This window comes from Dicentrarchus labrax, unplaced genomic scaffold (assembly GCF_905237075.1).
Source record: "Dicentrarchus labrax unplaced genomic scaffold, dlabrax2021, whole genome shotgun sequence".
NCBI lineage: Eukaryota > Metazoa > Chordata > Actinopteri > Moronidae > Dicentrarchus > Dicentrarchus labrax.
In genome coordinates this window covers 11157172-11170427 of record NW_026136711.1, presented here as the reverse complement: position 1 = coordinate 11170427, position 13256 = coordinate 11157172, and the positions used below count along the sequence as shown (strand labels likewise).

General features: G+C 41.0%; 1 protein-coding gene across 4 annotated transcripts in view; it reads right to left on the bottom strand.

Annotated features, from left to right (window-relative positions):
- sema3fb (sema domain, immunoglobulin domain (Ig), short basic domain, secreted, (semaphorin) 3Fb) overlaps positions 1-10389 on the bottom strand; it is a 62469-nt gene extending 52080 nt beyond the window's left edge. For 3 of the 4 annotated variants that reach the window (XM_051414880.1, XM_051414879.1, XM_051414883.1), the window contains exons 1-2: positions 9969-10389; positions 7744-7908 (exon numbers count right to left, since the gene is read on the bottom strand). In XM_051414880.1, coding sequence (XP_051270840.1) covers positions 7744-7861 — 118 coding nt within the window. In that variant the 5' untranslated portion in view covers positions 7862-7908; positions 9969-10389. The remainder of the gene's footprint in view (positions 1-7743; positions 7909-9968) is intronic. The other variant, XM_051414881.1, reaches the window with a different exon arrangement.
- Positions 10390-13256: the final 2867 nt, after the last annotated feature.

Here is a 13256-nt window from a genome sequence, read left to right as displayed (position 1 = left end):
ATCCAGTCTCCACTAATGCCCTGTTTTCACAGGTGAGAAAAGACATAAAATCCCAAAGGAAGTTGTAATTATGCCACCTAGAAAAAGGACCAACCTTGAAGCTTGGCATGTGTGCTAGATACCAAGTCGTAAAACCTGGCTGCCTACTTGGTTCGACCAATATGTCAAGCCTGAGAATGCTACCACATTGTCTGTTAACAGTTTCCTGAACAAAGGGGTTGCATAATAACAAAAGATTGTGAGTGACAGTTTTCTCCACATCACTGAAAAGTTTCATAAACTTTAATCACACCTGACAGGGCTCCCATGAAGTGACTGACATGGTCTCCAGCTACAATAGAGAACAAAACCTTGCCCTGGCAGGTTTTGTGATTGCAGGAAATAACCAAGCACTGTCTTATTACTTGGTTTGACCATGTGGGATCATTTACAGCTCCAACATGTTTGACTATGTTCTGCATAGACATAAAAGATATAATTGCATGAGCTGCGCTCTGTTTGTAATGGTTGCCCTAATTCTGTAATTTTGGCCATTTCATGTAAAGCTGGAAAAAAAGGACAATTTTAGTTCCATAAATAAAAACATATGGGAAAAGATGCTGCACTGGTAGGGAGAAAGTGATTCACAGTATCTGGACAATGTGGCTGGTATTTTCCAGTCTGGTAAGGGGGGGTTTAGTGGGGGGAAGGCAACAGATGCAACAACATGCCCGTGAAAGACAAGACGGACAGACAACACTGGGTCCTCAGTCTTTTCAAGAGACGATCTTGGTTTCACTGGAGGCGAGGCACTGACAGAGCCCGTAACCCGACTCAGGAGGCTGTTCCACAGGTGAAACCCTGACCAAAGAGGGAACACCACGCTCTCATCACAACATATCCCTCTTTCTGCAGATGCTAAAAGAGAGCAGGGCTTCCATGCCAGGAATCCCAAACACCTCGGTCCTCGTGCATTTACTGCCGTTCCCATGCCAGGGGAAGAGAAATAAGTAGGAGAGGGACGACAGACAGAACTGCAGCAGGAAACCGAGCATTCAAAGATGAGTTAGACTATATTTAGACGGCACTCTGTCACCTTCAGTTTCCCCTGCCCACAATAATCCCCTGGAGATGTATAGGAACCTTGTTACCTGCTAACACACCTGCACCTGCAAACACACAATATATCCAGCAACCATTGGCCAGATGTTCCAACATCCAGAGACAAGAGCTGATACTATTCCCTCTTTTATCAAACATTAGGACCACCCAAGCTGCCTGCGATACACTTTACAACCTTGCGGCCATATGGCATGAGAATCAAGTACAGCAAGGTGCCAAGTAGTTATATTCTGTAACACTCAAATACAATGACTTGATTCATCGGCCATCATAAAGAAAGGCTTGTGTGCATTTAACAACCATGGGAAGGGGAGAATAAAACAGATATTCCAGGAGCTGCAGCATCAGCGCTGGGTGGGAGGCACAGACAGCACTAATGGTTGGCTGACACAGCTATGAGATGACACTGTGACCGCGATTTTATTTGCGGAGGGAAACTGGCACCATGAGAGATGGACACGAGATTACTGCTGGATTCAGGGTCAATGTGCTGAAAGGCACCAACATACTCATCTTTTTTGGAGGAATATCACACTTCTGTCCCACACATACACCTGACGATGAGAGGGGTGAGAATAGAAGCAGCACCGTCTCCTATAATACTGATGCACATGGCTGACAGATTTAATAGCAAAGCTTTATGGAGATGAATTTGTGCCACATAACATTACTTTTAATTACTGATGTGCATGAAACATGCTAAAATGAAATGCAAAACCCTCATTCTTTTATGTTGATTACTTGCTACACTGACAAGCAGAGAGTGAAGGTTTGCTTTAAAAGCATTGAAATACCATCTACGCAGATTTATTGAATTCCACTGGTGCTCTGCTTTAAACCAAACCCATGTAAAAGTGCACTAAAGATTTTTTTTCTCCAGCTGTCACTATCATCTCTATTGCATTCCAATGAACCAACTGAACTGGAAATAAGTGTAAACATGGTCCTATCAGTCATCCACCAAATAGAGGGCATAGTGTAGGTAGCAAGGGCTCACAGGCAGACAGCTAATCAATTCCCGATTCCTGACCTGTCAGCCTGAGACTATTGGACGTATATACGTTTAACGATTACTTCTGACTAGATAATCACCCATACCTCGAGTTTATAAGAGGACTACGGCAGGTCAGCAATCATATTTCATTTGAGGACGATTGTTGCATGAGTTTGATTGAAATGCAATGAAGAGTACGACAGTTTGAAATATACAGACCTGCGTTCAGAATTCAGCTTTATCAAGGAGATGAATGCATTTCAAGGCTACATGAAACAAATCACTGCTTTTTGTTTTTCAGCGCAGAGACAAAGCAACGTGATTTTCCAGACTAATAAACTAATCAACACAAGGCATGTCCATGACTCAGATCCATTTTATATTACTCCACAGTGATGCATGAATTTTGGAAGTTGGGGGAGCATCTGTTGGGTTACCTCCCAGATAAAAATGCACAAAAAAAAATCCCCATTCTGAAGTCATGTGCACCACAGTGGAGGATTTACACTGTTTCTGGAACACTGGGCTCAGACAAGACCTCACACCACAGCCTCCTCTTGCTTCAACACGCACTGTCTTCTCTACACCCACTCAATCAAATTTCAAATGTTTTACACAGTTAAGGATGGCTTCTGGCCAACCGGGACCTAACAATAAAGTGACAGTCTTGACAGCTAAATCACAGCAGAGTGCAAGTTGTGCCGGACCAAGCTGCGTTTGCACTTAAACCACCGTCACCACCCTGCCGACTGTGTTCAATGGTTAACCACGGTGCTACAAATGACTGCTGTGTGCCTGCTGAGGGAGAAGAGAGTTTTACACTAAATATAACCTGGCTTAGCCACTGTGGAGAGAGGCTGAGGTCTGGGACATGGCCAAAGTAATAGTGGTTTTCAATGCTTTGTCAGTCATTACTTTGCTGCCGTGGGATATGGACTCAGCCCTCACAAACAGTAATTAGAGATCACAGCCAAACATCAGCAGTGGTGCCAGACTACTGGGGCAGTGGTTTTGTGGCTTTTACATGTGGTTCAACAATACTGCAATATTACAGTGAGGACAAAGGTGTGCCAATATGCTTGAGGTATTCTGTGAATTAGAAACAGAAAGGGAAGGCTAAATAGGAAGTTTTAGTGACGATCACCTTGAGCAAATATACAAGTCATGTTGCATTTGCTTCACATTGCGGCCAAAGAAACCACATTATAGTTATTCATTCAGTCAATATTGATAAAACACTTGGCTCAGGGCCTCAGAAAAGCATGATGTCACAGCCACTCAGCTCAGCAGTGATAAGAGTGCAAGATAATTCTGACCACTAATGTACGCCTCCGGAGCGCAAGAGCAAGCAGAAAGTGACCACTGGAATGTATAGTGTGAACAACAGGAACAACAGTTTAAACATTTACTAGTATAAGTGACGGGGCGGCAGTAAAGGGGGAAGCCCAGCGATGAACTGATATCAAACTGCTGACTTATCAAAACAACTTCTTCACTATATTGATACCGTCCTAAACTGCTTTCAGCTCGCATTTTCACTTTTAACCCTCATCTGTTGTTATTTCTGGGCATTTAAAGAAAAAGAACACAAAACTTAACTACTGTGTAGCAAGGGCCGACACATACCAGAATGCCTGACATTTAACCCCAAAGGGGAGTTTCTAACCCCTCCACTCTGCCACCCACCCACACAAACACACTCACCCAAACACACACACACACACACACACACACACACACACACACACACACACACACACACACACACACACACTCGCACCCGATATAGACTAAAGACTTTGCTGAGGAGTAAAAATAGGAGCCTGCTGTTAGCCCTTCATGGGAGGGCGTGCAGATGAGAAATATTTGGGATAATGATGAGCCAGAGCTGCTTCCTTTCACTGCCACCTGTCCTGGCAGCGGTGAGCTTGTGTGTTGTGGCAAATCTGACCCACATTCTACTGTCATCTGTGTGGATTTGGCCTTGTATGTACTCAGTGGGAGGAGGGGAGTGTGTGTGCTGTAATCCTGTGCGCTGTTATGGTATTTAAAGGACTCTTCCTTTGTACTGACAGACCATAATTTCTTTGCAGTAGTTGTCAGAGCAGCCGTTTCAAATTTCATTAACACCAAGTGAGAGGAGGTGAGAGGTGCACTGTGGTAATTCTCACATGACTCCACTCTCAGCTGTAGATTACATCTGCACGGCTTTCCAAAGTGAAAATTTACTATCATGGAGATTCTTGACCCCGTGCCTCTGTTTATTCGGAACCAGTGTTTACCTGCTGCCTGTTTATCTAAGCAGACTGAGAAAGGTCCTTGTCTAAAGCTCTTACTATTTGTCACTAAAGGCTTCTAGTCACCAGTTACACATTCCTTGTAAACAACTGCATATAAAGCATACACAGCGCCTTGCTTCAATATTGCATTAAGGTGCACAGGGTAAAAAGACATTTTGTGAGGAATTGAAGAACCATAAGCATGGATTTAGATGGATCTGCTTAATGCATGAACTCAAATATGTCATAGGGGGAATGTGGGCCAACAGCAGTAGTGTTACACTGCGTAAATCTTCCCTCAGGGGTGCTGTGTCCATTCAGAAAATGTGATGTTTTTTTTTTTTATCTCACAGTGTGATACACAGGCAAGAAACTAAACACAACTGCACATATAAATCAGTTGACCTCTTAATGGATTTACGCTACAAAGGCACTTGCATGACATAAGAGTCTCACGGAGAGGCAACGCTCTCACACAATCCTTTCAAATGTTAATTCAGTGGCTCACTTCAGTGATGGACAGCTTAAAAAATGGGCTGATTTGGTGGCACTAAATTACAACAGAATTAAATCAAGAATAATGGCTTTACTATTATACCACAGTATTCTATACTATACAATACTGTAGTATACTACACGACATTACACTACGTTCTTGTACACAAAGAAAAATCATTGTCACTAAATTCAGAACTTAGAGAACTGAAATAAAGTTTAAAAAACACTGTGCAAAAGAAATAATAAAATAAAAAATAAAAAAACTAGATGTGCAATGAGTTAGTTTAGTTAATAGTCTGAAATTTTATAGGCAACATTTATAGGCAACTATTTCAATAAATCCATTAACTATATACATACGTCAATAAACTGAATATATTTGGGTTTTTATATTTATATTTTATATTGCCTTGACCTGTGGGACATTATAACAGACCTTTTTCACTATTTTCTGAGATTCAATAGGGAAAACAATTAATCCATTAATCGAGAGAATAGGTAGCAGATCAGATCCGATCAATAATGACAGTTATTGTTAGTTGTAGCCCTACTTTAAATGCATTCAAGAAAAAAAATCCCAAACAGTTAACTATATTACCATCAAATGTCTTGACTTTACTACTGGCCCACAATATTCTTACATTTCATCCCAGGAGTCACTTTGGGTGTGTGTTAACTCAAACTATCAGATTCTCAGCAGTTCCAGGTTGACTATTCAATATGAGTCCTCTCTTGGGATTTGCTGGCGACAGCAGTCTCGTCTCAACTAACCTTAAAATGTCAACTGATTATCTATGGCACATTCTCTTCGCTCCCTCTCCTTATTTCAACGAAACACTCAGTTTGCTCATCTGACATTGATTACACCTATTTGCTGTCTGAACTGAGGCAGACTTCTTTCTTCTTGCTAACTCTGCCCTTTCTCCTCAGCTTATTAGCACAGAAGACGTGATAAGCCGGAACAAAGTCTACTTCCAAGGTTTATCCCCCAGACTTTACAAACTCTAATCTTACTGAAATGTGCTTATTTTTCTTTTTTTACTATATTCCCTGAATATTTTGGTCTGTGTTGCCTTTTTTAATATCACAGAAGGTGTTCTCCTTGTCATAAAAGCTGTGCACACTACATGAAGCCAAAGCAAAGCAATTAGACCACATGATTTACTCTACCTTCTTTATTAGGGAAGTGAGGGCCTCCCAAATGGAGGTCATGGTTTTGAACCTCGCTCTTCAGCTACCGAGTTAATCAGTTTGGAACATGTGTTTAGTTCAACGCTGAGAGAAACGTTCGACTTTATAGCTGCAATTAAAATTTTTCCTCACAGTGTGACACGCTGCAATAATGATCAATAATTATAAACAGGGGACTGATAATTAACACATTCTTTCCCTCAGTCTCACGTTAAAAACCCAAACATTGTCCACACTTGTCGTCATATTGTGTTCCATTAAAGTTGCTGCTCAGAGGCAAACTGCCTTTCCAAACAGCTCAAGCAAAAACTTAACACCATCATGATGCATCAGGGGAAGTGCAGCCAGCTTGCCAAGGTAAGGACTACATGGGCCTCTCAAAAAGCAATTAAGGGAGAGAGAGTCATAATATTGAATGGAGAGGGGGTGCATTCCTCTGAGAGAGGCAGCAGCAGTAGACTGTGAAATTCATATTGACTGGAGAGGCAAACACACACAGGTAAGCAGGAGAGCCGAGCTTTTTCCACCCTGCTTGTCAGCCAAAGAACAGTGCATGTAGTCCGCTGCTTTCAAATATATTTCGGGTGAGCTCATCCAAAGATGCACCTATACAAAAGCATCCAGTCGTCTAGCATAAAAGCCTTTAGAGTAAAAGAAAAAATAAACACAATTTACGTAGGTCTCTAAAAACAACACGGCGTCTGTGTAAAGAACTGACTAAAATGATATTTGGAAAATGAAAAAGAAACTGCTGAGCTCTGGATGCGCGCTCACTGATGTGTTAAATCCTACTTGATTAAAGCAGGAAAACGCCTTCAACAACGAACTGTGCCAGTCCACTTAATTAAGTCAACTTGTACCAGGGAGCGCTGGGAAATGAAAAGCAAAGCAAACAGGGGCGCTGCTGCTCGCTCCCTCTGCTTTTCTCTGGATGCTAATCAAAGGCTTGATCTCGAGCAGGACAGGCCTCGGGGACGTCGCTCTGCTTGGCTGATCCTGGCAATTTGCTCATGATAACACCCTCTCTCTCTCACTCTGCACCCCTCCGAACCCGGCAACCCACCTCACGCTGAAACGCACAAACACAGCCCCCCTAGAGTACACGTCTGCCTCACCAGGGAATAATCACATAATGGCCATAGAGTCATTACATGCTCCTTATTATCCCGTCTCTCTTTGTGGCTCCAATTTAGGGATTCCATAATAAAGATGATTGAAGATAAAGATGCTGCATTTGGTTAACTAAAACAATAATCATGTATATTGTTTGTAAACGTACAAACAAGACACACACAATATTTCCAATATGTACATCAGCTCAGTCGTTGTTTGTGTTTTTAATTGTTTGTACAATATAAGCCTGTGGAAGCATCTGGGGATTATTACAATGCCTGGAGGTCTGAGGAGGGGGCAGCAAATGAGAATTGCATAATTTGTTTGCGGTCTGCTCTGTGGTGAAACATGATAGTCTGGTTCTTCCTCTGCAACAACCTTCAGCATTTATCAAAGCCACAATCGCTCCAATTGCAACTGTCATGTCATCAGTCACACAATGAGCAAACAGAGTTTAAGAAACCAGCAGAGGATAAGAAGAGTTGGAAACATCAGAGCACCAGTTGCAGGAATGAGAGGAGAGGCAGGCGTGAACAAGAGAGTGGAAGGTGAGGTTCAGGTTCCTACCTTTGAAGGAGATGAAGACACGGGGCGCGGCCAATGGGTCATTGATCACTGGGTTCCCGAGAACGAAGCTGGACAGTGCCAGGAGGGTGTGGACCGTCCACAGACCGTCCAGCTGCATGGTCGACCAACCTCCAGGAGCACGCAAAAAGTGTTTAAGAAAAATCTCTGCAGGGACAAAAACAAACATGTGAGAAGAGAAGATGCTTTCTCAACTTGACACTGCAAGAATTTTTTTTTAAATCTGCCACGATAAGTCTGTTTTCGTTTATCAATTTATGTGACATGTCAAATGAATGGCTCCCAAGGGCCCCATCCCTGCGAGCTTTAGCGATGAAGCACCGAGGTGTGGAGATTACACCCAGATCTCTGGGAGCTTCGCAAAACTGATGAGTCCTGATGGAGAGGAGCCAAGCTTTTAGAGATGTGTACACACTTCCATTTGGTAAAAATTATGATTGTTTTTCAGAGTGTGTGCCTGTGTGACAAACTGATGGAAAGATCATGCTGACTCTAGTGAGAGAAGCTTTTCTTCTGCTCCTTTCCATGCACACATTCCTACTTCATGACGCCACACGTGTGTGCTGCTCTGTAATTACAGGTCCCCCTAATGCCAGGTTATATCACGTCCTCATGCTTACTTATAGAGACAAAAAAATGTGATTGATTGCAATCTAAAATAAAATATTAACTTCTTGCTAAAAGGCTTGCTGAAGGGGTTACAAATGATGACAGGCTCAAACACTAACTGAAACAGTTTAACAAGTGTTTCAAACAATTTAGAGATGGTCATCAATAAAGTCTCTGGTTAATGAATGATCGACCCCAGGGAGCTACCACAAAGATCCCCGAATATGTCACAAATCATCAGAAAGACTGGTCTAACAGGTCACCTCTTGCCCTGCATTCTCCATCCACTCACAGAAGGTTGTACCAAAGTTTTCCACTGCACTCTATTCCAGCATCCTGACCCCACTGGTTGGACACAAAGCTCTTTTCCCCATGTTTCTACCACAAACACTGGACATTTTGGACCAGGTCTCCATCTCAAACACACCTTTGGAGACGTCAGCAGAGCCAAAGTGTCTTCAGACTGGCTGAAGGGGTTTATGTGCGTAGCCAGCTGTTTAAACCTCGGCTATTTACTGACAATTTGTGAAGCATCCAGCTGTTTATTCTGAGACAGAGGCCAAGTGCTTCACACAAGCAGATGAAATCAAACAAGGCACTGCTCACAAATGAACACTGAGGAGACTGAAAGACACAGTCCACTCACATTAGACTATAAAGATAAATATATCTGCTCTCCTCCAGAGATTTTTTGTCATAAAAGGAACAAGTTCAATTTTACAAATCAACATCTATGGAAACACATAAGCATTTAAATCCATCACAATAGTTTAAACTGCTCCACTGAAGAAAAAGCACATCACAACCACTGATGCTCTCAGCTTCTTCACTGTTTGTATCGCAAGTTATTTACTGTCACATGTTGGAGAAATGTAATGCCACCATTAACTTATACATAAAGAGAAAAGCACAGGGATCAGTGTGTAAAGTTGCTACATCACCCTCCCCCTGAATCCTGCTGGTTTATTCAGTGGACAATGAAGGATCTACATTTGGTCACCGTCCAAAACATTACAGACACTGATGATGATTTGTCACATTTCACAACAACAGAGACAAATAAAAAGACTCCACTACCAACGATACGATCGCAGAAAATATGACAATGAAACCAATATACAACTTTATTAATATATTTTATGTTCTATTTCAATGAGCAATACAAAATGTATGCAAAAAATGTCAGTGTTGCTGAAATATGATATAGATAGAAATCTGTGTGTAACAGACTGGCAGCCTTGGCTACACATGGACGACAGAACTGTAAACAGTCTGGTGTGGTATTAGAGCGCACGGTAAACTGAAAAGCAATTAAATAAATAGTAATTATGATTCATGTAAGAAGGAATGTCAGAATGAGAATCAGAATCAGATATACTTTAATAATCCCGTGGGGAAATTACTTGTGTGGGGATCTATCGGAAATTAAAATGTCTATTTACCGTTTATAGGAGAAAACAAAAGAGTCATTCTCCAAATAACAAAATCAGAAATAAAAAGCGCGCAGTTGCAGACAGGTAACCTTTTCTCATACTATAATAATAAACCAGGCTAAATAGAAAATAACAAGCAAAGAGCAGCAGCACAATAATGCTTACCTTATTGTTACAGCTTTCCGAATAGAACTTCAGATCCAACCCTGCAACTCATTGAACAAACCAATTCCAACAGATCGGTCACTTTCGTCTCCAAGTTGAAATCAATAATAACAATAGAAAATCCTTGCGCAGCTTCTGGACAGTCCCTGTTCAGGAGGTGCAGTCTGTACCTGTGCGCACTGCGTGGTTGTTGGCCCCGGAGTTGTCAGTGCACAACAGAAAAATGACAATGAATGAAAATATTTCTCTAGTTCAACCTTGTGCGAGACCGCAAAACGAGGAGATGTTGTCGGCGCGCCCCCACAACCAACATCTCGTGGGAAAAAGCAGTTGGAAACAAAGTCCCTGTGGCATACAGAGGTCCAGGCACGCAGCGTGTTCTTCTCAGGAAAGTTGGGCGCTCCTGACTGTAGGGAGGCTGGGCGCTAGCAGGTGGATGCAGGGGCCCATTTGCCTTAAACACACCCACAGGGCGGGCATCGCGGAGCCGAGCCGCCCATCAGACATGATTTAACACGGTATTATACCACTGTGTGCTGTCACAGGAGCATGCTGGGGCAAAGAATGAGCACTGCTCATCTAAATTCCATACTGAAGTTTTATTATGATCATTACTGGTTATGATCTTTATTATTACACTAAGCGCAAAACGTGGCAAACAGTGTGGTAATATTTTCTATAGGATTCGGTGTAACTACTGGCTTAAATAATGGTTAAAAATTAATTTACTTTGTATCACTTATAGGACATGAATTATTGGTAATAAGGCAGTTATAAATGGTGGTAATATATTATGCTTATTGGTTTCTTACATAATTAGCCACAAGTCTGCAGTTGTATGTAATAAAAGGGTGCAGTTGTAAATTGTAAGATTTCCTTCTGCAGCCCTGTTCTTGAAATAAATACTCAAAAGGTCTAACCAACCAAAGGCAGACCTGGCAGCCCAAACATTAATTAATGGCTTATACTGGATCTATTGAGCATTAGTAAATTATTTATTTACCATATCAGAGAGAGTGGTCATAAAAAATATATAAGTATGCCAAATTGACCAAAATATTACCTGTATGAGCACAATTTAAAATCATATGATCAGATGCAAGTGCCTGTGCATACTGAGCTGATGCTGTAGTTGTACAACATTTAAACCTGCATTACCCGATCTTTGGGCCATGGAAACAAGCTGTTAACACAACACTGACACATTATGTATCACCTTTTAAGTTGATTTAGATAATATGTTCGGAAACACAAGATATACAACATGAGCGTTCATCTGAGTCATGTTTCTGGCTCTTATATTATCTAATGCTATCCAAAACACTTGGTTACACTTGGATAGTTTTACATAATTTTAACTATGGTTTGGGTTTCCTGAATTTGTAAAACAGAAAAAGGAGATGCACTTTAGGGTCTTCAGTCACTGATTGGGCTATTTGGTGTCCATCAAATCTGCTGGTCAGAATATCAAAGGTAAGGTACAAGCTACAAAAATGAACACTGAAAATGTTTTTTTCAAAATTGTGAGAAAATGAATTACATTATCACTGTCTATACGTCACATAACAACACCTGTCGCAACCGACTTAGGGGAAGAGAAAAGGAACAATATAATAACATTATTATTATAAATGAGATGATAACAGAAATAGTTACAGTATCACCAGCAGTTAAGAGGAAAACATAGTATAGTGAGCATGACGTAACCACTGCCACTGCTGTTGCTGTTAATGCATATATTAATTATCAGGACATTAACAACTTGTGCTTTGTTGTAACTGATAAGAGAAAAAACAAATCAGCTCACGTGTTCCGCTCAGGTCTCCTATTTCTTCTACAGCTGCTATAGTAAGGCAGAGTGTCTTTCACAAAGGAGGTGTTTGAATCAGTCGCTTGTATTTCCATCTTCTATCGCTGTGACAACCAGCGAGCTACCATCTGCCACCCACACATGAGGTGTGGAGGGAAAATGTTCAACAAGATTTGGCTTAAATGGGGCCTACATGTGTTCTTTTTCTCTCAATCAACAAGCGAGTGGCTTTAAAATACAGTAAATGCAGACCCCTCTCATAAGCTCATTTATGGGACACGCAACATAATATGGCTTCTGATGACGACACCCTAAAAGTCATGTACATAAAGTGGAGTGGAAACTATACTTTACTTAATTTCATATGACTAATTAACATACTTTTTCTAATGTATATTTAGCTTTACTTTTGTTTTTTGTAGTATCATTATTTAATCTTATTCAATTATTTCTTTGTATTTTATCATTCTTTTTCCCTTTTTTGGTTATGCTATATGACTGTCTGAGATTGTCAGTTTTTTTATTTGAACTCAATAAAATGCATTTTTACATGCTCACAAGTTCACCTCTACCTATTATACTTTCAAAAGTGTGTATTTTAAAAACCATTCACTTGGTAAAAGTTTCATTATACAAGTTTATCACAGTGTTACATTGACTTCATTGCATTGAATATTTGACCTGCCAAGTCAATTTTAGTGACTTAGAGCACAGACAATTTAATGATTGTTGGGTCCAACTTATCAGAAATTAAAAGTCTTATCTTCGTTATGTACCCACTGATTTGAAAAAAGGTTGAGGAATGTAATTCGTTTGATGGTACATGAAAAATGTCCATTAAAATGCTTAATTTGCTCCTCTATTCAAACACTGATTGGACACTTCAAAGTCACAGACTTACCGCCTGTGAAGATTTTCTAAAGCTCATTGAGAAAATTAAACATTTTCCCATTTTTAATCATATTCCATTCAGTGTCTTTTCACACCTGACTTATCTGCCCCTCATTCAGTCTGGAGCTTTAAATTACGTGCACTCGATTCACCATGAAGCCCGTCGGGGTGTTAGAGAGAAAGTTTGTCAGGTTTTCATGTGTCTGCTCAATGGGGTCAAAAGAAGCTGTCCTGCTCAACTTTTCTTCCATATGAAGCCACGACGTTGGGTCTGTAGCCTTCACTCTGCAGCTGACCCAACATAAAGGGTCTTTTTTAAAGTGACTTGGCAGAGCTCAAATAGTAAAGTATCAGTTTGATGAGTCCAAGTAGACTTCTTCCTCTTCAGGACAAGTATCTATTCAGTACGGACACAGCAGTTTTTGTGAGAAGCAAGGCCTTCAGCTCCTCCAAAGCCACATCGCTACACATTCCTAGCCCAGTCTAGTTTGGTGAAAGAAATATGAAAAAAAGCTGTCAGCCCTGACTGCCTACAGTCGATCTGTTCTGCTTGATGGGAATCCAAGGTGAGCCATCTACATTAAACA